Source organism: Petaurus breviceps, unplaced genomic scaffold, assembly GCF_028583685.1.
Source record: "Petaurus breviceps papuanus isolate PSGF00001 unplaced genomic scaffold, PetGlider_PUasm1.0 454, whole genome shotgun sequence".
In the NCBI taxonomy this organism is placed as follows: domain Eukaryota; kingdom Metazoa; phylum Chordata; class Mammalia; order Diprotodontia; family Petauridae; genus Petaurus; species Petaurus breviceps.
Window position 1 is genome coordinate 3,006,030 of NW_027186342.1, and position 24,954 is coordinate 3,030,983.

The 24,954-nt window shown below is 48.6% G+C and overlaps 1 protein-coding gene across 1 annotated transcript; it reads left to right on the forward strand.

The window, feature by feature from the left end:
* The first annotated feature begins 477 nt into the window (after nt 1-477).
* COPZ1 (COPI coat complex subunit zeta 1) lies at nt 478-21,379 on the forward strand. Its single transcript, XM_069101294.1, has 9 exons — nt 478-646; nt 10,790-10,858; nt 12,285-12,366; nt 12,994-13,085; nt 14,597-14,652; nt 17,240-17,317; nt 17,689-17,740; nt 19,118-19,156; nt 19,912-21,379. The coding sequence occupies exons 1-9, from the start codon at nt 629-631 to the stop codon at nt 19,957-19,959; spliced, it is 534 nt and encodes a 177-aa protein (XP_068957395.1). The 5' UTR covers nt 478-628; the 3' UTR covers nt 19,960-21,379.
* Nucleotides 21,380-24,954: the final 3,575 nt, after the last annotated feature.

Here is a 24,954-nt window from a genome sequence, read left to right on the forward strand (position 1 = left end):
CGTCTGAATGAAAAGAGGAAAAATAATCATTCTAATTGATCAATACACGGAAAAAACTGAAGACATGTGCAAAGTGCACCATGTTGTGAACATCCCAGCAAAAGCGGCCGGAGTTTGGATCCACATTGTAAACTCAGGTTTTGTTTCTGTCTGAAATCTACAGCAGGAGTGCGGGATACCAGGAGGATTATGGGAAGGCCACAAGAACCCCAAAGAAAGGGTTCAAGGAACACTTCCCGGGAATCCACCTTGGTGAGGAAGAAGGAAGTATTAAAACTTCTCAACTCAACACCCCCTGGGCTGACTTGGAAGGAAATTGCCTCATGAAAATCACGTGCTTCACTTCTTCCAATTGAAATTTAGCAGTCGCCGCTTTCCCCGATCCCCATGGAAACAATCACCGCCCCCTCCCGATCGTCCCGCCCCCTCAGTGGTCGGCTTAGGCTGTGCTATTGACTCTTCAAGATGACAATCAAGAACCCGCGCTTGTTTTGGAAAGAGCTGGCAGAAATCGCTTCCTTCTCTGGGGAAGCTTTGCCTTTTGATTCGTCAGGAGTGCCTGGACCTGCAACCAATCAGAGGCTTCGTCGGCTCCGTGGCTCCACGTCGGCACCAACTGCGGGGCAAGATGGAGGCGTTGATCCTGGTAGGAGTTGGGGAGGCATCTGGGACAGTAGGGTATCTCGGGAGGCCTGGCATTCGGGCAAATCCCAGTCACGGGGGCATTGGAGCGGGCCGTGGGAAGGGATGTTCAGGAACTTCTCCAGGGGATTGGCGTCGCCTCGTATCTTGCACGGAATGTGCGGCCTAGTGCCCTGGCTGAAACCCCGGGCTCGAGTAGAAGGCGCGGCCGGGGGAGGGAGCGCGCTGGCAGTAGGGTCCGGACAAGTCGGGGGCCGTGATTTTGGAGGGTGAAGCAGGAGGAACCCATGGAGCAGCCCTGGTCTTCTGGAGACCAGGATGAGGCGCCCCCGCCCCACTCCTCACCCCTTACTAGCAGTTCTGAGCCCTGGGGTGCTTTCCGTGTGACTGGGATTTCTGGAAACTGCCCCCCCAGATCGTGAGGGGCAGAAGGTGTCGTCATCGCAGGCTACCCGTGGTTCCTTCTGCCCGAGAGAGCAGGGCCTGGGCCTTCCTCATTGCATGGTCTTTGACCATATGGAGTTTCTGCATCTTTCAGGCTCTTGTTCCTGGCTTTCTTTCTTCCCAGTGATGACCTTTGTGCTTCTCCTACTTACACAGGAAGGGCCTGTCCACACGCGGAAGTGGCCTTTCTGCCCAAAGGGCAATTAGTACAGGGGGGCTAGACTTGCAGAGCTGTTTGTCTTTCCTCTCATTCCCCCTAACAGGTCCAGGTAACCAAACCACCATGCATCCTCTCCCTGAAGAGCTTGACCAAGTTATCTTGTCCATATGTTGGGGACTTTCCTTTTAGAGCTGAGCCTCCAGCCCACCTCCCCGAGAAGCATCAAGCTATAATCTTCTGACTCCCAGCAAAGAGAAAAACTAATCTCTCTGATCATCCTGAGGGATCAGAACACCACATTACCACGCTTTTCTCCCCAAGGTGTTTAGTCCAGGGGATGCATGTTTCTTTTCATGGAGGACCTGTGAAACTTACAAGTTTGGAATTGAAAGAGTCCAAGTAGAAAATTTGAAAATTGAGGTGTTTTTTTTTTTTTTAAACTTTATGCTCCTTGAGACTTAAAGGACATCTTTGTGCCTAACTGGCGAATGGGATCACTTCTTTCATGGAGATCTTTAAATATTAGAATACTTGTTTTTCTTTATTTCATTCCAGAAGGTGTCTTTCTTGAAGGACAGGTGAGAATATGAGGATGCCTAGAGAGCCCTTTCAAGAATGTGTATGTGAGGAGCGGCTAGGTGGCAGTGAATAGAGCACCGGCCCTGGAGTCCAGGAGGACCTGAGTTCAAATTCGGCCTCAGACACTTAACACAAAAAACTAGCCATGTGACCTTGGCCAAGTCACTTAACCCCAATTGCCCTCCAAAAAGCAAAAAAAAAAAAAAGAATGTGTATGTGGTAGTTGAATAAGAAGGCTGAAAGTATTATTTTTTCCAACTCCGACTTTTCTCTGTACCTCTCAGTTTTTCCTTTTTCTTCCATTGATAACCTTTCAAAACTTTAAAGATGGTAGTTCGGTTTCCTCCTCCTCTCCTTCACCCTTCCCTTCTAAGCAATGAAGCATCTTTCCTCCTGTACTTCAGATATTCTAGTATAGCAATGGGTGCCCCTGGCCTTTACTCTGGGAATCATTCATCTTGTTATTCAGATATATACCTATGTGATAGAGGCTAAAAGGGAAAACTGAGGTATGATAGAGTTTATCTAAGGAACTCACTTAAAGGAAAATTATGAATTAAACCCCAGTTTTACCTCACACCCCTCTCCTAGACCCAGATTCTCTCTTTTATTTAAATAGTCTTTCCCTTGAGTCCCTGAATGTCAAAGTCATCCTCTCAAAACATCAGTTCTTTTGGAACTCGTTATTAGCATGTGCTCCTTGGCACTGTAACAATTTTCTATTTATTTGGTCATTAGTATCTTCAGTTTTTGTCTGATTTTCCTTTCCTTGGATCAGAGATTACCACAATTTTCAGCTTTTTGCATTAAATTTTAATGTTTGAACACCTTTTGCAGTATTTCTTCTCCCTTAGTCTCATAGCCAAGGTTTTCCTTTCCTGTCTGGGAATCTCTCTTTTTTGCCCTTTAGGGCTGCCGTATACCTACCAAAAAAATTCATTTTTGCTTTTCTTACTTTAGAATGAATCCTTTCATCAGATTCTTTTGACTATTCATTTTAATTCAAGAAATATTTACCAGTAAGAGTAAGGCACTGTTTTTTTCTCACTGTCTCTAATGAGCAGCACCATCTGGTCTTGAGAAGTCGCTCTGTGGTGCCGAGCTAAATAACTGCCTTACCTGGATAGTGTTTAATAGTCCTTGCCTTCCTGGAAAGGGCAGATTGCTTTCTGAACTCTCTCTTTTATCTCCCTCTTTCACATTACTTCCTGGTTTTGTTGAGGGCTCCAACCAAACATCTGGAGAAACTTTGGTGCTTAACCTAAGTATATCATATTCTTCTGTCTGTACTTCTGTTAGCCCAGTTTTTATGTTATTGTTTAGTCATTTCAGTCTTATCCAACTCTTGGTGACCCCATTTGGAGTTTTCTTGGCAAAGATACTGGAGTACTTTGCCATTTTCTTCAGCTCATTTTACAGATGTAAACAGCTCACCACTGAGGCCAACAGGGCTCAGTGACTTGCCCAGGTCTTCCTGACTCTAGGCCTGTGTTCTATCCAATACACCACCTGCCTGCCCTTCCACAGGTTTTATAGGGTTTGCTCATTTGGAACGACCCTGGACCTAACATCAGCAAAGAATTCCTGGGCAAGGCTCTGCCCTGCTGTGGCAATTTCTGAATTCTAATATGAACAGTCGGGGGCAGCTAGGTGGCACAGAGCACTGGCCCTGGGTTCAGGAGAACCTGAGTTCAAATCCTGCCTCAGACACTTAAGACAAAAACTAGTCACGTGACCTTGGGCAAGTCATTTACCCCCACTTGCCCTCCAAAAAGCAAAAAACAAAAAAATATGAACAGCCTTTCCCTATTAGACTGGGAGCTTTTTGAGGGCTGGGACAATCTTGTATCCCCAGCACTTAGCACAGTGTTCTGCACAGAGTGAACACTTAATTGATGCTTTTTCATTCATTCATTGTTTTTATTCATGGAAACAAAGCTTTGTAGAGGCCTTGATGAATACAGTCCAGCCTCTGAATTCTCAGTAGGAGTACATCTAACCTGTACTAGATCATTTTAGGAATGAAAATCCTCCCCTATTTCTGATTCTTAATCTAATTGGCTGAGTCAGTCTTGTGATTATTCACCGCTTGTTAACTGCTAATTCAGTCCTTTCCTTTTTGCTCTAATTAGAAGGAAAAAAGAATGGGTTACTATCTTCTATTGGTAACCTTTCAAAACCTTAAGGATGGTGTTTCAGTTTCCTCCTCTCCCTCACCCTTCCCTTCTATGCAATGAGTCATCTTGCTTATAAATCATTGGTTTAGAGTGAGAAGGTACCTTAGCACCCATCCAGTCCAGTCCCTTCCACTTTGCAAACAGGTAAACTGAAGTCCAGGGGGTCTTGCTCTGATTTGCATAGTTAGTATCGGAGCTAAGATTTGAACTTAGGTTTCTGATTGCCAATCCAACACTTTCTTTTGTGCCACACTAGCTTTTGGACTCTTGTATTTAATCCTCACTCTTTTCCTTCAGTATCCATATCTAGACTACCGGAGCTATTTAATCTTTCTCTCCCCATAATAGTGCTATAGTTTCCAAACAGTTAACAAAACCCAAGGCCCCTCACCTTGTTCAGAAAATTAGTCCATTTAAGGTCAGTGAAGATGTGGTTATATAGGGAGAAAGGAAACTGAAAACAATCCAGTGAACCTAAGGGTTGATATTAATCTATGCCCCTTGGTTCCTGAATCATCTTGATGGGTTTTTTTGTCTAATTCCTTTGGCACTAACCATGGAGGTACTTGGCCTAGAGTTCCCCTTCCCCTGATCCGGCAAAGGTATCAATTACATTAAGCCCCCAAAGCATTCCCATCTAGTTCCTGGCAGCCCCTGTACCCCTCTCCCAGCTGTGTCCTTGCTGCTGCCGGGCCTTTCCATTTAGTTAGGAGAAGTAATCTCCTCGCTCTCGCACCGTGGAGATATATTTCTTGGCTGGGGCGAGAACGGTGCCAGCACTGCCCCCGGTGAGGTCCCTGGCAGCCATAAAAATTTTTATTGTGATTATGCTGGTGTCAGGGTGTCCATCTGGGTTATTGCACACCTAGTTTAATTGATTGAAGTTTAATTTATTGACACTTCAAATTAAATGATCAGAATAAACTGTGCTGTTACTCTGGCCGGCTTGTTTTAATGGTTGATTGCTGGAAGCAGACCTCAGCTTGAACTAAAGCCCCTGAAGAGCAATTGATGCAGCTTCTAACTCTCCTCATGCCTTGCCCTCCGAGAAGACCTCGTTATAGATTTCCGACGTATTTATATATTTTGTTCCCCTCTCCCTCACTGTGGTGGGAAGGAGCCAGTCCCTGGCAAGGTGTAAATTACCTCAAAGGTCCAGGGAAGTAGTCACATGATCAAGAGACAGAGAGAGAGACCTCTGGGCTAGAGAAAAACGGGCTCCTCAGGGGCCAGGTCTGCTGCCTACGAAGTAGAGGCAATTACCTGGTTAATTAAGATGGTCAGATAGCTCTGCCTGAATTATCCAGGGTTGGTGGGAAAGGTATTGGAGGGGCTGCTAGTTGAGAGGGAACCGGGAAAGCTGAGAGAGAGAAGGTAATTAAGAAAACAACAGATTTGGGCTTGGAATTATCCCCATGCTTAGCACTGCTTTTCATTTTACTCTCTTATGTAGATGTGATCATTAAGAGTTCTGGTTTTTAACCTGGAAAGCTGGAGGGTGGTCATCGAAGTGAAGTATTGATAAGTGGCTGTAGAGAGAATGAATCAGTCCCTCCTATTTCCCCATGTTAGTTTCCTGTCTCAAGTAGGAATGACAAAAGACTGGGCAGAAGTTGGAATGTGTCCCATGGGATAGTTGATGGGTTTGGCTCATGAATACATGCCATCCTTGGGCTTGTAGGGCCCCCCACAATCATCTTGTCTCTTCTTACCTACAGGTAGAACAGCTTTTCTCTAAGCTAGTATCCCTTATTTCCACTCCATTGTTGGACACTTTCCTTTCAGAAAATCTTCCCCCATCACCAAGTTATCCAACCCCAGTCACTCCTGTTGCAGTTAAAACTCATTTTCTCCTGCCTCCTCTGTTCACCTTTTTTAACCACTCAGTTTTATGATTCTATGCAAATTTATGGTCAACTACCATAAATGTTTCATATGAAACATTTCATATGAAACAATGAAACATAGATGTTTCAGGTGGTCTCACTACATAGGCAGTTGGTGGCACACAAGTTTTCAGAGAAGAGATCCCCTATCTCTGTTCTTTTCCTTCCCATCTGGAGTCATCGTTAAAACTCATGCCCCAGTGGGAAGGGGAGGCCCAGAGCTCCCAAGTTCCCATCTCTGGTTTGGGCTGGCTTTTACTCCCTCTGCTGGCTGCTCCTCCATTTAGTCCTTATTCCTCCCGTTCCATCGTTCAGCAGACACTGTAGACTTAATTCACATTGTGTGGCTCTCTGAAGTTTACAGTCCCTTCCCCCCTCATTGATGTTCTGATCAGTTCTTTGTGGAGATGACTCCTAGCTCTGTATGTACACAACTCCAGTCCTCTGTCTCCAGTAAGATATCCCATAAGATTCTCAAACAACATTTCTCCCGGCCCCCCAGATTTGCAGTCTCAGTTCTACCTCTCTTTTCCCCTTCGTAGCTTATCAACTGCTGAGGCTTGTCCTTTCTGCCTCCACAGTTTATCCTGCATGTGTCCCCTTCTCTCCATTCATGCACTCACCATCATCATTCAGGTGCTTATCATTTCTTGTCTGGACTATTGTGATAGCCTTTGAATTGGCTTCCTTTCCTCCTTTCTCACCCCTCCCCAGTCCATCCTCTGCACAGTGCCAAAATGATATTTTTAAGACTCTAGTCACCCCCTGCTCAGGATTCTACAGTGGCTCCCTCTGGCTCCTCAGCCTGTAGTGCACAATGGCTGCAGCCTAGCTGTCCATGTTACTGTACAGCACTCTCCCTTACTCTCGTAATCATTCACCGACCTGGCCTGCTTATACATGTGTGTATGTGTATGGAGACAGAAAGAGAAACACACACACACACACACACACACACACACACACACACACACACACACACACACACACACACACACACACACACCCCTCCCACCTCCCTGGCACACCCTTGGTCCTGCAATCTTCTGCTTTCTCAGCACTGGTCTTGTAGGCTCCTTGGCTTTTGTCAGGTGCTGCCTCTTTCAGGAGTATTATCTTTGCTCTTCCCCTAAAGATTACTTTGTGTGTATTTTGTGTTTAATTTTGTATTTACGTGTTGTTGCCCCCTCCCACCCCAAGAAATGCAATGTAAGTCCTTAAGAGCAAGGACTCGTTCATTGTTGTCTTTATCTCCTCACTGTCCAGCACAAAACCTGGCACATAGTAGGTACTTAACAAATGCTGTATGGTAAGAACACTCACTCTCAAGTCAGAGAACCTCGGTTCAAATCCTACATCCCACTTCCTCTCTGTGTGATCTTGGGCAAGTCATTTGATCTCCTTGGGTCTTCCATTCTCCTACAGGCCTTTTCTTAGTTTCCTCTTCTGACCAGTTTTTGGTCTGATATAAGTCGGTGTCACTTGAAGAAGATGCATGAGGACTCTTCTTCTGGGATCCCTGTGGCTGGACAAGGGCCTCTGGTGGGTAAAGTCTGCCCCCTTCTAGGGGCAAGCAAAGGCTGAATTTGGAGGAGCTTCAGTTTGGTAGAAGAAAAAAGTAGGCAAAAAGAGAGGCATTTGGCCTGGCCACGCAGGCTTAGGATTGGAGCTCAGGCCTCCCCATCCTGCACATACTTTTCCTGTTGTTTTGATGGACCTAGGTGCTCCTTCATCTGCAGGGAAGAGGCAGGAGAGGGGTGGTAGCGTAGTGTTCCTGGGGGTCCTTTCTCTCATGGTAGGGAACTCTGTAAGAGGGACCTGACTGCCTTCATGGGGTGGGGGGAGCTGGCTCAGCCCTGCCTCCAGCCCTCACTTTTTCTCTACTGCCATTTGGATGGCATTCCCCCATTTTTCAGTCACTCCTCCCTCCTCTTCTCATGGATAGATCAGTTAATTAGTTATGGACCTGTGGCCTCTCAGCTGTCACATCAAGGTCCTTACTCAGCATGAAATGAACTTAAATCAGCCTCGAGTGTGCTGCTCACCAGCACTAACTTTAGACAAATCACACATATGCTAAATGATGAGGTCCACTCAAATGTCTCTTCAGATTTCTCTAGTCTGTCTCAGAGCTGTCTCCTCTGCTTATTGAAGCCTGGCAAAGAAAGGGTTAAGAAGTGTGGCTGTGGTGGACTGTGAGACCCATAGGGGGCAGCATTGGGAATACCTGACCCGCTGGCCTCCTCTGCACTGCAGAGGGCGTGTGTGCAAGGTGCTGGTGCTTGCCACCAGCCCTGCAGTTGAGATCAAAGCCTTACTTGCCCGTTGTTTCAGCTGTGCTGGAGAGAGCATCCCAGTAGCTTCCTTGAGAGGCCTGTGCCTGTCTGAAAAGCTCTCTGCCTCCTGGGCTCCCCCTCAACTTCTTCCACCCACCATTTTCCAGGCATCATTAGCATTTGAGGTGAAGTTCTGTTATACACTCAGACTGTGGCTCTCTGAAAGTCAGTGCATCACAGAACTTTGTCTCGAAAGCTTTCGAGCAGCTGTCTGTCTGGAGGGAGTGGAGCAGAAGGACAGACTTCTCAATCCTCCCAACATCTCCACAGGCCAGCAGTGCTATCTCAGCAGCCATTCCTTAGCCTCTGTCCAAAGGTCAAGCATGGCCCATTGTGCAGGAAGCACAGTCCTTCCTGATAGCAGGCAGTTATTTATAAACCTGCCCTTCTGCAAAAACTTCATATGAAATGACATTATCAGTAATGACTTCTGGAGGCTTAGATCGTCTGCTTCATGGCAGGAGAACTCTGGGTCCTTCTGCTGTTGAGAGGTGAGGGCTCAGCCCCAAGAGCCCACCAGGCAAGAGTCAGACTAGCACAGGGAGCTCTTGGGGGGACACTGCTTGCTTCAAAGCAAAGTTGAGAATTAAGGTGGGGATTGAGATTGCCACTGGGGAGACATCACCTGGACAATTCAGTTCCTTGCTTTGTTTCAACTTCTTTTCAGTTTGAACAAGCACACTTCTTTGTAGGACCTTCTCTCTTTACAGAGCCTTCGTATAGTAGAGCACTAATTTGCCACAGAGAAAGTCTTTAAGAGAGGAGCCAGTTTCATAGGCCCTTTTCTCTGTGGTTGAAAACAATAGGTAGGATTCAAAGGTCCCCAAGGGTGGTGAAGATTTTAGGAACCCACCGATCACAGAGCTCCCTTGTTTCCAGTGTTCTACAACCATAGGGATTCCTGTCTGGAAAGTGGCTATGGGAATTTTGTTAGGGTTTGGCAGAGGTGGAGAGCAGTTGCCTTTTCTACATGATCAAAATTGGGGTTGACAGTAATGATGGGTAACTATTTGATGTACCTAGACAGGTAAATGTGCCCAGGTCCGTCTGAATTTGGAGATGTGGGTGTAGAACCAGCCTCAGACCCCTCAGCTCTTACTCTTACTGAGTGTGTCTTACTGCTTACAGACTGCATGCCCTTTACTTTCTCCCAGATCATCCCTATCCCCTCGGTTCAGGCTTGCTGCAGAGGCCCTTAGAGGCCTGTTTCAGCACTTTACCTCCACAGAAGCATCAGGCTCTTTGCTCTCTTTCCCCCTTCCTTCTATTATGTTCTTGTTAGCCTCTGACAGAAGCCGGGCTTGTTGGGAGGATGGGCCTGGCCCCTTCTCGAACTGGGTGGGGGTTTTCTAGGCAAGGCCAGGCACTATCCTTTTTTTTTTTTTATTGAATCCTTTTGTTTTTACCTCATAGTCGTTATCAGCTTCTTCACAAACACTGGGGCACCAATGTGAAGGTGCTGATGAGAGTGAAGTCATAGGTGTCTAGGAGCCCCTTCTACACTTACTCTTTGCCCCACCCCCAAGGAGCCAGTTTCCTGAAAGCTTCTCAGGCCTCTGTGGCTGCGGGGAGTTACTTTATGTTTGCAGTAAAGAAATGAGTGGTTCCTTGGATGCCTTCTTCAAGGCTGGCCTTCCTTCACAAAGAAACTGGTGCACTTAGCGCTTGGCAGCTCAGAGTGAAAGGAAACTCCCTTTCTCGTTGCCTCTCAGTCTTCCTCAGATAGCTCTCCTCTTTAATTCATAAACCCAGAAGTTCAGGCCAGCCTTTGTACCTGCTGTTTTGGTGGTGGTGATTGGGGTCCCCAGTGAAAGATTGGGATGGTAGGGGAGGCACAAGAAACTGCCCCAGGAATCCGAGGTAGCATTACAGTTAGAGGGGGGCCACTACCGTCAGAGGAGAGAGTATGTGTGTGTCTGTCTCCCCGAGTGCGAGTGAATAAGCTCTCCAGCACCTCAGTTCCCCTTAGTTCAGAATGGAAGTGGCTTTGTTAAGGGTTACTTTCCTCCTCCGCATTGCTGCCGCACTGTAGGTCTGCATTGCTGCTGCAGCCAGAGCATACTGGGTATGCTCGACCTCATCCTGAATTTCTCCTCTGCAGCCCTTGTTGATCCCACAGCAAAGAATATTTCTGATTGACCTTTGGTGATTGTGTGTGGGTGGTAGGTTGGGGGGGTTGGGGAGGCCCCGAGAATAGGGTTCAGCATGTTTATTGAATAGAATAACCTCTCTGACCTGCCTTGCTCATTGCTCAGTGGTGACCAGGACCTGCCTTGGGCTTTTCTCTGGGGAAATGTTTCTGATGCTTATTGAGAACTTTCTACTAAAATGGTCCCCTACAATTCTTAACTCTGTGTATATACCCTTCAGTCATGCTCAGTCTCTTTTCACCGATTCCCCCACTCCCTGTGATCTGGGGGCTTTTATTTGGGATGAACCTGGGATAGGGGACTTGCAAGGACACTAAAATCCTATGCCAACATCCCAGTAGGAGAGAGGGGTGGGATCTGGGTTGTCAGCATTGGTGAGAACCCCTGCAACTAAAAGCAATCCCTGTCTCTTCAGGAACCTTCCCTGTACACAGTCAAAGCCATCCTGATCCTGGACAATGATGGAGAGCGGCTCTTTGCCAAGGTGAGAACACAGGCAGATTTATACCCATGGAGAATGCTGCCCCTGCCGTCTCCCTCCCCTCCTTGCCACCTAGCTCTCCAGCTATTTCCTCACAGGTGCTCTTACTCCACCTCGTTTTCTCTGCCCTTTTGTCCCCTCCTTTAACCTGTTTATTTTCTCCTTTCACACTGGAGAGGATGCATGCTGCATCTTTGATTTCTTCCCAAATGGAGAGAAGTATCACAATCTGAACAAAAATTATCTATAGGGAAACTCAAAAGTGCCCAGAACCTCAGGGTTCCTGTGCCTACCTCCCACCCTTTACGTGTAAGCCCAGGTTTCTAGCTTTGTGTCTAGAGTCACCATTGGCACAATTACCCTTCACCCATCCCAGCATAGTGTTTTGGATCTGGTGAATGGGAAGGAAAGGATACAGCTTCTCCTTCCCTTGTTCCACCCCCCCCCCCAACTACCTTCTCCCCCTTCTGGAGAAATTCCTTCTGTCCCTGGTGTATTAACTCTGGGTGAGCACAGCATAAATCAATCAGCAGGTAGAGATTAGTTTAGAATTCACCAGCTGTTCTTCCCTGTAATTGGATGTAACTATGCAGGACACCTTTTGAAACAGTTATCCAGTTACTAAATGCCAGATCTGTCATAGGTCTTCAGCTGACTGCGACGGATTGGCGCAGTCCGGGTCCCTGCCCCCCTGTCAGTGGGCTCAGTAATGTGTCAAATTGGCTCCTGATTCAATTGCTTTTCGAAGTCAAGATCTGGAGAAATGGGAAAGAAAAGGGAATGGTTTGCTTCTCATTTGGGAGGTTCTCAAAGCCTTTCCCAAAGCCTTAGCTCCCTGTAGTGATGAGTGAGGACTCGGATCTGAGAGAGACATGTATCACTATCTCCCAGGGTCTTTTGTGCCTGTTGGTGACAAAGGCACAGTGTTTATTGAGCTCCCTGGAAATCAGAAGGGGCCAAGCTGACATTTCTGCCGGCGCTGCAGCAGCTCCCAGGAAAAACTTGACTGGAATGGGCCCAGGAACTCTTGCTCAGGGTGTGGGAAGGAGCCAAACCTTTTCAGCTGCCTTATGAAGCCATTGCTTCTGGTGGGACCCCTGCACTGGGGACTTTTGTGGGATGGCTCCTCTCCCTCTGCCCTTCAGCAGAAGTGTCCAAGGTGACTCTGCCTTTTCCTTGCCCCTCCTTTTTTTGGCTAAGTGTCTGTTTCTCTCTGTTTTCAGTGTCCTCTCTTCCATTTGCTGCTCCCTTCTCCTAAGCTGGGGGTGGGGGGTGGGGGCAGGGGGCATGAGATGGAGGAGTGTCAGGTGTTAAAATGCAGTAGTCCAGGACCCCAGAAGCAAAGCCAGCAGCACTCAGTCATCCTTCCCAAGGCACTCTACCGCCTTGCCCAATTTTTCTGACTGCCCCTTCCTCTTCCTCCCACCAGTACTATGACGACACGTACCCCAGCGTCAAGGAGCAGAAGGCTTTTGAGAAGAACATTTTCAACAAGACCCACCGGACTGACAGTAGGTGGTTTCCCTCCCAGCCCTCTGGAGCCAGGGGAGCCAGGATAGGCAGCAGGGGCAGAGAGGTGGGGCTGCTGCACCAGAGGAGAAGAGGAAGCTGCCGCTCAGCCTCCCCCCCCCCATTCCTCCCCAATAATAAACTCTTCAGAAATGGAATGGGGAGGTGAGTGTACCTCACTCGGGAATACTGTACTGGAAGGTTGGCTGTTAGCTACCTGTCTGCTCCCTGGATTTATGAGCCTCACTTGACAAATTTAACTGCAGCTCTGCTTATTGTACCGCATCCATTAGGGCAGGTAAATGGAAGTCTGTAAAGGTGACCGCTCTGCATTTTCACCTCCAAAGGATTGACTGGCTCACCTCATCCACAAGGAAGGAAATATGGGGACGCAGTGGGAGGATCTGGTTGAACTCCCCTTGGCTCCACCCTCCCACCCCCAACCCCTGTCTCCAGAGGGGAGAAATAACTTGATTTTAGAAGCTTTCCCCCCTGCCTTGCTCAGGCCCTTTGAGGCAACTGTACACCAACAGGTCTTTTAAGTTTTTTGGGTCCCTGCATGGTAGTTCCTCCCAGCAACTCCTTTCATTGCCCTGGGCCCTCAGGTCATCCCTCTGTCTGCTCTCCAGGTGAGATTGCCCTCTTGGAAGGCCTGACTGTGGTATACAAAGGCAGCATCGACCTCTACTTCTACGTGATTGGCAGCTCCTATGAAAATGAGGTGAGGTCCCTCCATCCCTGGATCGTTGACTCTGAGTCTACCTGTTGGGCCATCCCTCTTTTCCCTTCCCAACCTGTAGCACTTTCAGCACCCTGGCTACTTTGCACGGGCCCGATGAAGTCAGTATTCACAGTATCTCACATTTATTTGATATTTTGAATATCAGTGATTTCTCAGTTGCAGGTACCCTTCATCAGCTGAGGGTGGGTCCCCAGCCCCCCTGCCCCCTGTAGCAGAAACAGTGAGGTCCAGGGAAGAGAACTTAGCTGGAAGGCTGGAGACCTAGGAGCTGTCTAGAACAGTCACTGGCTGTGCAGTCCTAAGCAGGTCCCTTAGCCTCTCTGAGCTTAGTTTCCTCATCTGTAGAATGGGGATAGTAATATTGACAGAATAATATCTACCTCACTGGACTGTTGTAAAAAAAAAAAAAAAAGCTTGTAAACTTTCGAGTGCCATAGAAATGTGGGCTGCTGTCTGTTCTTCATTAGTTGCCATAGCTAGCCTTCTGGTAATTAGCCTCTCCAAACTTAGCCAGGTCCTTGGGTGGTGGAGGCCATCAGACTGGCCCACATTCATTCCCCCCAGCTTGTGCTCTGTTAACATAAGCTTTGGGAGTCGCCTACAAACCAGAATGAGATGTTGGAAGAGGCCTTGATTGATAACTATTACTATGTCAGCTTGAAGGTTTATGAAATACTTTGTATCCTCTTATTTATTATTATTATTATTAATCTCCATGGGAGGTGTAAGAATACAAGTAGTATTTTCTCCGTTTTACATTTGAGGAAATTGAGCTCAGAGGTCACATAGCTAATAAATGGCAGTCAGGCTGTGAACCCATGGCTTCTGATGCTCGCCTGGTGCTTTTTTCATTGTGCTACATTAATAGAAGTTAGCCTCATAAAGAAATTCAGAGAATGGACCAAGAAGAAAGGTCTTCCCAAAATTGTCACCTTCAAATAGGAAGCACTGTCCACATTTTAACCATTTGCTTCTGTGTGCAATATACAAGCTCTTTGATGGTGAGTGGCTATCAGCATGCTTTATCAGGACCAGAAAAGTAAAGTGATGAAGGAGTCTTTTCCAAACTTTGAAATGGCCAACCTTGCTGGAATCTGGTCAGTTTGTCCAGTCCTTGGGCCGTGCTGGTGATGAACCTGCTCCTCTGGTTGCAGCACAGTGTTTCACCTTAATGTATCATCTTGTGGATGGAGGGGACATGGGAAGAACAGTTCATCATTCCTCACAGACTGAGGTCAGACCTTCCACCCAGTCACCCCAGTTGAGGACCCCTGAAGTCCAAGGCATAACTGGAGGGTTCAGGCTAGGTGTTCTGGGTGAGAGTGGCTAAAGGTCACAGAATCTTCTCCCTCGTCCCCAGTCCCTGTCCTTCAGGCCTTCTCCATGTGAGCCATTTCTCTCAACACCATTAGGAAATGTAGCTCTCAGAGAGAGCTGATGGTTTCTGGGCCCCTCACCAAACCTCTGCCTTCCTCTCTTTGCTCCCACAGCTGATGCTAATGGCCGTTCTCAACTGCCTCTTTGACTCTTTGAGCCAGATGCTGAGGTAAGCCAGTCTGTGTCTGGGGGTTTGGGGGAGAGCATATGGCTGCCCTTGAGGACCCAGGGGGCTGAAGCTCCTAGGAATGAGGAAGATCTACCCTGTCAGTTAAGATTGGGACACATAGTCTCAGTCTAAAGACAGGAGCGGCCTTGGCTGAATTTGCATCAGCCTTTGTATGTCGCACTCATAGAGCCCTTGTACCTTGATGAATGATGGCTTATGCTTCCGGAGTGTTGTGCACTTCACAGAGGGCTTTATGTGCGCCCTCCATTCCCTGATGCTCGAATGAGGTGATATTATCTCTAGTATCTCTAGTTTACAAATAAGGCTCAGGCTGTGAGATTTGCTCATTATCCCAGACCCAGGTCTGTGAATCCACACCTTCTGTTTATCAGCTCAGTTTTCTTTGTATTACCTGCTACCTCCTCTTCGCTAGGTCTCAGTCTCGCCCCATGGGAAGGAAAAAAGAAAGACTGGTCCAGAGAAGGCATTAATGGACAAGGGTTTGATACTCGGAGCCTTGGCCCGATTTGGCTGTGTCATTTCTGCCTGCTGACATCCGGTTTTCCCCTTTAGTGGAATAGGGGTGCCCTTGCCCTGCTCTTCTTGCCTAACTGGATTCATGTGGAGGATATGGATCAGAACAGTATGAGAAGCCCTTTAAAGGAAGAGCAGACAGAAGGCTGTGGTGTGGAACTCCAGGACTTTGGAGGAGAGGGTGGCAGTGACCTGAGTAGCACCCATGAGTCCTCAGTAGATAGCCTCCCTTCCCTTTCAGCCCCACGTGGTCAAGCTGTCTCCCTTGCAGTGGGCACGGATAGACATTGGCTTCTTTTCTTAAAATCTCGAGGGGCCTCAGTTCCATCTTTGTCCATTATAGACAAAGCAGGTGGTGTATGACTCCCTTTTGTTCAGGAAGATGGTGATTCAGCTTCCAGATGAAAGAGTAGATCAGGAGAGATCGAAAGACAGGATCCAGCGGACTGATGCTGCTGGCCAGACGTGCTCAGAACCAAATTCAGTTCAGTCAGGGGGCCTCGACTCAGGTGTGACTTGGGACTCCTCACTTCACCCCTCACACATACCTGGCCTACGTGCTTAGACTCCTTTGGGGCTCTGAGATCCCACTCTTAGATAAGGTCTTTGGGGAGCTACATGTGGAGGGTAGTGGAAATAGATGAACTCCATTGAAGTTGGATCTCCTTTTATTTCCCCTCTGTGTCCACTTAGGGTTTTAGGTCACTGCAGGCTCACTGTGAGTCTACAGTGTGATCTGGCAGCTGAAGGGTTTAACTTGGTCACAGATGATGGTAACAAAGATATCAAGTCTAGAACAAGGGGATCACAGGGCTGCCCCAGCCTTCCCCAGTCAGGTCACATCTGGAACATTGTGTTTTGTTCTGAGGAGAATGCTGACAAGCCGCCATGTGGTACTAAGGGAGGGTCATCAGGATAACTCTTGAGTCTCAGAATCCTGTCTTAGAAAGATGAGCTGATGCCCTGGAGGTGTTTAGTCTAGAAAAGCAAAGAGTTAGGGGCCCTGTGTGTGCAGCTGGAGATTGGAAAGGCTGTCCCATGGACAGGGATTCTCTGGGTGGCTGTGGAGGGCAGATGTTTGGGGTGACAGAAGGAATTCGACTAACAGAGCCAAAATCAACCAGGCGACCTCAGGCTCTTGAAATCATCTTTCAGAAATGTTGTAGAAGGGATATGGAGAGATGGCATCTTCCCAAGGTAGGGAGGGAAGGAAGGAGGGATCAGCCTTGTCTTCAGTAGGACAGGCTTGATAATCCCTGATTCTGTGTTAGGAAACCAATGTGGAAGGGTAAAGAAGAGAGGGAAGAGCCGGGGCCATTGTGGGAGGAGCACTGCGCCTGTCACCTCCAGCAGTCAGATGGCCGAGAGACTCTTCGCTTTGGGACCCTTTCAGTTTCCTCCCACTAAACTGGGGAAGATAACAGTGCCTACTTCTGTGAGCACTTGTGGAGAGTGAGATAACCCTTGTTAAGCACCTTACAGACCGGGGAGTGCTGAATAAATGCTGGCTGTTATTATCTGAGGCATTTGACCTGGGGCAAGTTGGTTCCTTCCTCAGTTTCTTTATCTGTAAAATTAAGTGATTTGTAAGTCAAATTTATTAAGACAAGAGCCACTCCCCGATTGATAAATGGATAAAGGATGTGGGCAGGTAGTTCTTGAGGGAAGAAATCCAAGCTATCTTTCTAGCCATATAAAAAAATGCCCCTGATCACCAATAATTAAGAGAAACGCAAACGCGACAACTCTGAGGTTCCCCCTCACTCCCATCAGACTGGCAGAACGGGAAAATGAAAAGTGTTGGAGGGGCTTTGGGAAAACAGGCACATTAATGTACGGTTGGTAAAAGAACTAGGTTGTGAGAAGGTGCATTCTCTTTCTCTTCTTGCCCCCACTCCCATCTGGGTGGGTGGTGGGCGGTGGCTGAGGGGTTCTTTGTTCATCTTGAAAAGATTGAGGAACTCTACAGCCTAGTTTGGGGGCCTCATTATAGCTGGTATCCCCAGAGTCCTCCTTCCTATGACCTGGCTTCCTTCTCTTCTTTTGCACCCAGGAAGAATGTTGAGAAGCGAGCATTGCTAGAGAACATGGAAGGCCTCTTCCTGGCTGTAGATGAGATCGTAGATGGAGGGTGAGTCTTATGGGCTGGCTCTGGGTTGGAAAAGGAGGGGACTGCTCTCATCCTCAAATCAGAGACCCGTAATTCTCCTCTGATGATAAAGCATTGTGTCGGGGTGGCTAGGTGGTGCAGTGAGTGGCACAGAGAGTAGAGCGCTGGCCCTGGAGTCAGGAGGACCCGAGTTTGGTTCTGGCCTCAGACACAACACCACACACACACACACAAAAAAAAACTAGCCGTGTAACCTTGGGCAAATTACTTAACCCCAATTGCCCTCCAAAAAAAGGTAAATAAAGCATTGTGTCAGTGGAGATGTCCCTGGCTTTCCTGGGTGGGTCTTTTCCTGGGCACAGTGGGCGGAATTTTCCTGTTTATCTCCACAGGGTGATTCTAGAGAGTGACCCCCAGCAGGTGGTACACAGAGTAGCGTTACGGGTAAGTGCCTTCCTGCCCTGCAGGGCCAGACTTATTGCACACCTGAATGGTTTCTGATTTAACCCTGTCTGAGCGCTCAGACTCAAAAGCCTTCCCTTCCTGCATTTCCATTCCCCTCTCCTCCTATGCCACAGAGAAGGGGAAGGAAGGCCTTTCTCTTTAATGCTAAACAGAACTAAGGCCCCTCACATCTTGAAGCTGCTCAGTGCTTGGCTGTTGCTGTTGCTTGCTGCTCTTTGTCCTTCATTCTCAAAGAGGACTATGACATCAGGGAGGTGATGCCTTGTCATGCAAGGGAATTCTTCAGTTGGCCTGATCTACTCCGGAGGCTAAAGTGAGGCTGGTGACCTTGTAGAGCCCTCCCTCACTTAAACCCAATTCACTTTGTGTGTCATAGCTGCTCAATGAATATTTAAATGAATGAATGAAGCCATAGTATTCCGAGCTTTGGAGATGGGACAACATCCCAACCACCTCACATAGGTGGAACCTTTACCTTTGTTTACAAATCTCGGAAACTCAGATTGACCTGCTGAATCACCTTTTCTAGACTTTCTAGCAAGAAGCCTTTCTCTGCTTCTTTCCTTTTGCTAGAAATCCTAAAAAGGGGACATTTAGGGTACAGAGGACATGTCCTTGTACTTAGCTCCGGGGGCAGGTGCAAGAACATCACAATAGCAAGTTATAGTGAAGGAATGGAGGACTTGGGGAGGCAAATCTGACTCCCCATTCAGGAATGTCCTGACTCTGACCTCCGAAAAGCAGAAGCTGACAGTGCTGGGTAATGGGAAACGTCTTCTCCCTTAACTGCCACAGGCTCCATTTGCATAGTTTAATCTTCTTCTCTAACATATGTCTCCATGTGGAAAGAGGGAGGGTCTTCCCCCACCCCACCCTCACTCCCCCCCTTCCCTTCTTGGGCTGCTGTTGCAGCAGTTTATTCAAATTAACATGCTGTCGTTACCCATTAGGCCTTGCAGGATCCATTAAACTATACCCCCCCAGCTCTCCCAGCCCTCCCCTCATCCCTTCCCCAAATGAGATTGATATTCATGGAAAAATTTTCTCTAACTGGGAAGTCAGCACCCCTCTCCCACCATAGGCTGAGGGAAATGGAGATCAGAAAACCCAGGTGGGCTGGGTCTTTTATAAGGTCATACTGCCCCTAAAGCAGGGGGATGGGTAAAATGAGTTCCCTTAATCAGATCTGTCCCTATGAGAAGGTACAGCCTGTTTTATACCCCTTTCTCTGTAGTGGGGGGAAGGACAGAGTCAAAGTTATCTTTCATCCCATCCCTACTCCTTCCCCCCCCTTCCCCAGCCTGTTAGGCTCCTTTCCTTGTAGCTTTGTACTCTGACTGTCTCTCTCTGTTATAGGGTGAAGATGTACCCCTTACAGAGCAGACTGTGTCTCAGGTATGTTCCTGCCTCCCCTCTTTTACTTCTAGCTAGGACTAGGTACTCTACCCCCCACCACCACCACTCACCAGTCCTTGGGAGAGATGGGAGATGAGGAATCTGCCATAGAGTAAGACAGCCTCCATCCTCCCTCAGCCCCCACCGTTGCAGAGAACTGAGACATGCTCTCCATTGGCATTGCCCATTCTCCTTCCCCTACAACCCACACCCCACTTTTCTGTGACCGATGGCTCTCCACCTTTCTCTGTACCCTTCAGACCTTCCCAGCCTGCAGCCTCACCCTGTGATTTACTCCCCAGCAGAAGCTTGCCTTAAGCAGATGGTCTTTGTGTTCTCTCTTATTATTCAAATGAGGGCAAAGCTGGGAATGCACATTCCAGAATGTGCAGGTTTGACAGATCCATCCTTCCTTGTACCTGATAGAGGGGAGGGACTATGTTTTCTGCCTGCTGGGAATTTTTATCAGGAATTGTACCTTACAGCCTATTTTTCTTGGCATTTTCTCCAGCTTATATGGTCTTTTTTTTTCATTGAAGGGTTCAGAAAACTAATGTGCTATCCACAACTGCCCTGCATCTTAGAACTGGATATGGCTTCCCATAACCCCCATAGTAGTTTTAATATCTCTTTATAAACTAAGGGAACTTAGTTTGGAGGGAGGTAAAGAGAGTAGGAAACTCAATCCCAAGAAAAATGGGAAGGTCCCATTTCTCCAGCCACATTCTCACTGTGGGGTACTCCTGTGTCTGCAGGTATTGCAGTCGGCAAAGGAACAGATCAAGTGGTCGCTGCTTCGGTGAAGACTCCATTACCCCGCCCTGCTCCCATGATCCCTCCCCAAGCCATTTGTCTACTGTGATTCCCCACCCCACCCCTATCCCTCTTGTACTGCACTGATGGTCTCAGGGCCACTTCAGGGGACTAAGAGCCTTCTATTCTTCTCACTACTTTTTTTTGCCTTTTCTCCTCTTCCCAAAATTATCCTGAAGACCAAAAACTAGGATTGAACAAAGAGAGGGCTCATGTCCTTTCTAGCATTCTCATCTCTCCTACCATTCAAGCAGTGATGTTTCTGGAAGTGACCCAGACCCTAGCAGAGCTGGGAACAGAACAGGGGCCCTAGGATAGTGCCCCCAGATCAAAGCTTTAGGAAGAATATTCTGTTTTCCTTTTCTGGTCTCATCCTGCATGTGCCCTGGCCCTTATCCCAATACAGGGGGAAGAGGAATAGTTCTGTCCAGAAGCCCCCAGATTTTATCAGTCACTCATGTATTTCCTCTTACTCCTTAACACCCCCAGCCTTCTAGAGAAAGGAGAAAAGCAGTTTAGAGAGAGGTAGGCAAGGCAGGTGCTGAAAACCCTCTAACTGGGATAGGATAGGGGTTGGGAGAGGAAGGTGGCAGTAGAGGTGGACACTGCTTTTCCTCAGTTATTTGCTGCAACTCTAACCCCATAGGCCCAAAGTGTTCTATGGCCAGGGAGAGACTGCATTTTGGGAGTCTGTCCCCTTGTCAATCTCCAGTAAATTTCCACTCCCCACAAAGGAGGTCTCCTTCACCATGTTCCTCAGTTCTGGGACAGGCGGTCTTCTGGATGAGAAAACTCAGCCTCCAGTCTCTGGAAGAAGGGTTTTCTGATTAGAATTTGGGTAGGGACTAGATTTATGTCTCTCATCCTCTTTAGACCCCATCGTGGCCCTGCACATTGGAGATAAATGTTATAGCCTTGTAACTGATCTTACCCCTTTCCCCATCTTGCTGTCCTTTCCTCAGGTCTGCTGGGCAGCAGGATATGGGATTCTTTTGGGGTGGGGGGGGCAAAGGCAGTGAGAAAAAGGATTGCCCTTGCTGCTGGGCTCAGGCTAGAGTGAAGATTTCTCTTCGGGGATGCCAGAGGGGGCTGGTTTGGAGCTTTGTTCTCCCATTGTGAAGCTTCTGTCAAATACAGTCACCTTCAGTTAAATCAGTGAGCTCTGAGGTTCCCTGGGAAGGGAGAAGATCGACCACCACCCTTTGATGTGACCTTGCTCATCGGCTCCCCTTAAGAAACAGACCTCCGGTCCCTCTCCTGCCATTGTACCAAGTCTGAAGCATTCATTGCTGTCCACCCGCAATTTGCTACATGGCGAGCAGAAAAGGAGATGGAGACAGGGGCAGGCTCTGGGAAATGGAGGGCAGCTGCTCAAGACTGAGAATAAAGCGTCTTTTTTTTTTTTCTGAATTGCCTTTGGTGTATTTGGGGGGAAGGTGCCCCTCTTCTGGATAGTTACTGTGCTCCCCCTTCCAACCCTTTCAGCACTCCTTCCTCCCGCCTCAGGAATGCCCCTTACCCCTTTCTCCAAACATAATTTACAGGGTTTTTCCCCCTCGGCATCCCTGTCCCTCCACCTAGAAATGAGCTCCAGCGCTGGGGTGGGGATGGCGTTTTCCTCCCTCTGGGGTCCGAAGCGCTGAATTCTCCCCCTTTCCCCCGCCCCCTCCCCACCACCCCCAGCTGCCTCCTTCCTGTGCCATCAGTAACCAGGAGACGTGCACCTGCATGGGGGCTGCTCCAGCAGACAGGCTGCCCCCCTCCAACGGTGCTGAGAAGGTTATTTATCGGAGCCAGCGCTGCATCAGAAGGTCAGGACGGTGGTGTAAATAACCTCTTCTCACAAGCTCCCCTGTGCCTCCTGAGCCCCGCTCCCCCTCCTCGCCAGCCCCCTCCCCCCACCTTTATTTCTCACAAATGAATGTGGCTGGGGCTGGCGCAGAGCCTGGCCCTGCATGTTAATGGGGCGGTGAGCTCACAAGATAGATTTAGCTGGAGGTTTTATGGTTGCCTCGGTGACAGAGTAAGCTTTGTTTCTCTTCCCACTCCTGTTCTCCCTCTTCTCTGTTTTGGGGGGAAACCATCCCCCCCCCCCAGTACTAATGTAGTTGTAGCGTTGGATTTTCCCCGCGCGGGAACTATGAGACTGGCACCGATGGTATAACAAAGCTGGCCGGATTTAGGATTTGGGGCTCTGTGGGGAGCAGCAGTGAGGGGGACCCTGGGCGAGATCTGCCTCGGGTGCCCTTGGTAATTTGGGCACACTGCTCTCTGAGCAGTTGACTCCAGTCCTTCTGAAGTCTCATAGCTGGGCAGGGGGGGCGTGCTGAGGAAGCCTTAGGAATTGGACCAGCTCCCATTATCCTCCCCAGCCCTCCTGCATCTAAAATGTGGGGCTCGACATGGGGTAGGCACGGCTCGGCGGGGCTGATGGTTAGCTACCAGTGCCCTCTCCTGTCTGAGCTTAGGAAATGCAACTCTTCCCTCCAAACCCCTTCAACCCTGACTGATTTGCTGTTTGCTAAGAGGGCCCCCTCCCCGTCCCCCAAAGCTCTCCACAGCTATAGAAGCCCAGACATCTGGGTTCTGATGAGACCCATCCTCAGTTTCTTAAGGAGTCAAACCTCCAACTGCTCTCCTTTCCTGCCTCACCAGCACTAGAGCCCCTTCCTGGCACCTGTGTCTTACTTCTGGCTGTCAGTATTCCCCAGTAGGTCTGTCCACAGTGGATTGAGGAAGGAGACTAGAGAACAGAATCAAATGCCTGTGTTCCAGCTCACCAAGTGACTTTCATCTCGAGTTTGTCTTTGTCTGACTGTTTCTGTCAGGTTTTTTTCTTTTTCCATCTCACTGCATCTCTGCCTGTCTCTGTGTATGTCTTCTCACCCCTCCTCAATTCAGCTTTATAAACTTAGCCTCCATCAACCCTGAGGGGACTCTGGCAGGTCTTCTCCCCACCCTCAGCTTTTTTGGCTGGGAAATCAACTGCAGATTTAATTGTGCCAAACACCTGCCTGCCAGATGTGGCAATTCCCCCATTCATCTCCTCCCTCCCCCCAGTTCTACCCTTTCCCCACCCTACTGAGCACAGACAGGGTGATCCCCCCCACAGGGTGATTTAGTGCTCCCTAAACCCCTTAGATCTCTTTCCTCAAGTTCCCCCACAGCCCCTACCTCTTTCCCCAGTGTCCCTTAGCCCTAGGCCTCCCTGCTTTCAGTGCTGCTGGCCCCTCTTCCTCTTCACCACTACCCCCCAAGGGCTCCCCAAGCCCCTGCTCTTCCCCCTGGTGAAGTCTTTGCTTTGCCTTTAGTTCACCCCAGTGATGTGTCATCAGCAGAGCCAGTGGACCATTGGGGGCAGAAGCAGCCAAAGCTGATGTCATTGGGGTGGGGAGGGAGAATAGGGCAAGGGGGGAAGTCTGGGAGGGGCAGGCAGCTTTAGTTTCTGTCTGTAGAGGAGACAAGGGTATCTGGAGTTTAGCCAGACCCAGCCAAAACCTGCCTCTCTTCAGACCTGGCATCTGGCTCCTAGAAGAGTCTGGGTTTGTGCTCTCTATTTGTGTTTGTCTACCAAGGTCTCAGTCTGGCTTGGAGGATAACTCCCAGCCACTATCTCCAGGGGACCACCTCCCGGCCCACTGAACCCTGCCTCTGCTTTATCCCTTCTTCCACTCCTCTTTCTTACCCGTCTCTAAGTTTTCTGCCTTCAACGTTAGCTTGCAGTCTCTTTCCTCCCTCCTTCCCTATTTTAGTGTCTTCCACCGGGACAAGCATTCAAGGGTCCGTGGACCTCTAAGGAGTCTATGGATATTTTTCAGGAGTCGATGAACTTGAAAGGGGAAAAAAAAAATTACATCTTCTTTTTCAATAACCTCTAACTGAAATTTAGCATTTTCTTCAGTTGTTTAAAAACATGATTCTGAGAAGGGGTTTGTTGGTTTTACCAGTCCACCGCACAAAGAAAGGTTAAGAATCTCTGATCTGGACTCTGTTGGCCTGAATCCCTTATGTGACTCCAACATGAAAGTTCTCTGTGGTACCTGATTCTTGGGGTCTCCTGAAACTGTAGGTGCTAAGGAAGGGAAAAGGGGGAAGAGAAGGCTGAAAGGGGATACGGAGAGAGGAAGAGGTTAGGGAGATGGTTTGAGTAAGGAAGAGACAGACTACCAGATGGAGAAACAGGAAGAAAGGGGGGAGAGGAAAAAATACAAAAGAGATTGAGAAAGGAATAGATTGAGAAGGCATAGGGTAAAAAGAAACACCAAAGAAAGGGGAAGTCTGAGAGAAGAGGGGCTTGAAGACCCTGTGGGAAAGTTAGCTCTCCTGGGGCAGGCTAGTCCTGATGGCCCATAAATCCTATGTGTATTTTGGGGGAAGGGGCAGCACATTCCCACAGTATTCCCATTATATGGTGACCTTCCTTAGCTTTTTTGCCTCAAGCCCACCCCTCTCCCTCATCTCCTTGGCATTCCTCATGCTATGGGGGCCATTCCCATGTTTTCCCATCTCTTCCCAGAAATTTTGGGCTGCTCTTTTGGAATGTTGGCAGGCCAAATGCTGCAGCCTGAATCAATGAAGCAGAGAGGCCCCATTCCCCCTGGGAGGGGGTGCACTTCCCTTTTCCCCTCTCCTCCCTAGCCCCTCAGTGCCTGCCCACCAGCTGTTCCTGACCATCTCTCCCTCTTGTTCCCCCTTCCTTCTTTGCTTCTGTTTCTCCTACGCATACTGACCCCTCCCCTTACACATACACACTCACTCCCAACCTCTGACCCCCAGCCTACTGGGGCGCTGGGAGAGAAAGACAAAGGCAGGATTTATTGTTGGGGGTGGGGAAGTGGACTGGAGGAAAGGGTTGGGGGCAGTGACCCTGACTGGGTTGGGGAAACCGATCGGGATACTGGGAGACTGGATGCCTCCTACTCCCTTCTAATATCTCATTCCTTCCTGTCTCATTCCCTTGCTCCTGAAGTCTGGGGGAGCAGGGT

Bases quoted from the DNA above. Each gene is read 5' to 3' on its own strand.
- COPZ1 (XM_069101294.1), top strand. The intron at 13,086-14,596 runs GTGAGGTCCCTC...TTGCTCCCACAG, and splicing joins GCAGCTCCTATGAAAATGAG to CTGATGCTAATGGCCGTTCT. The intron at 14,653-17,239 runs GTAAGCCAGTCT...TTTTGCACCCAG, and splicing joins TCTTTGAGCCAGATGCTGAG to GAAGAATGTTGAGAAGCGAG.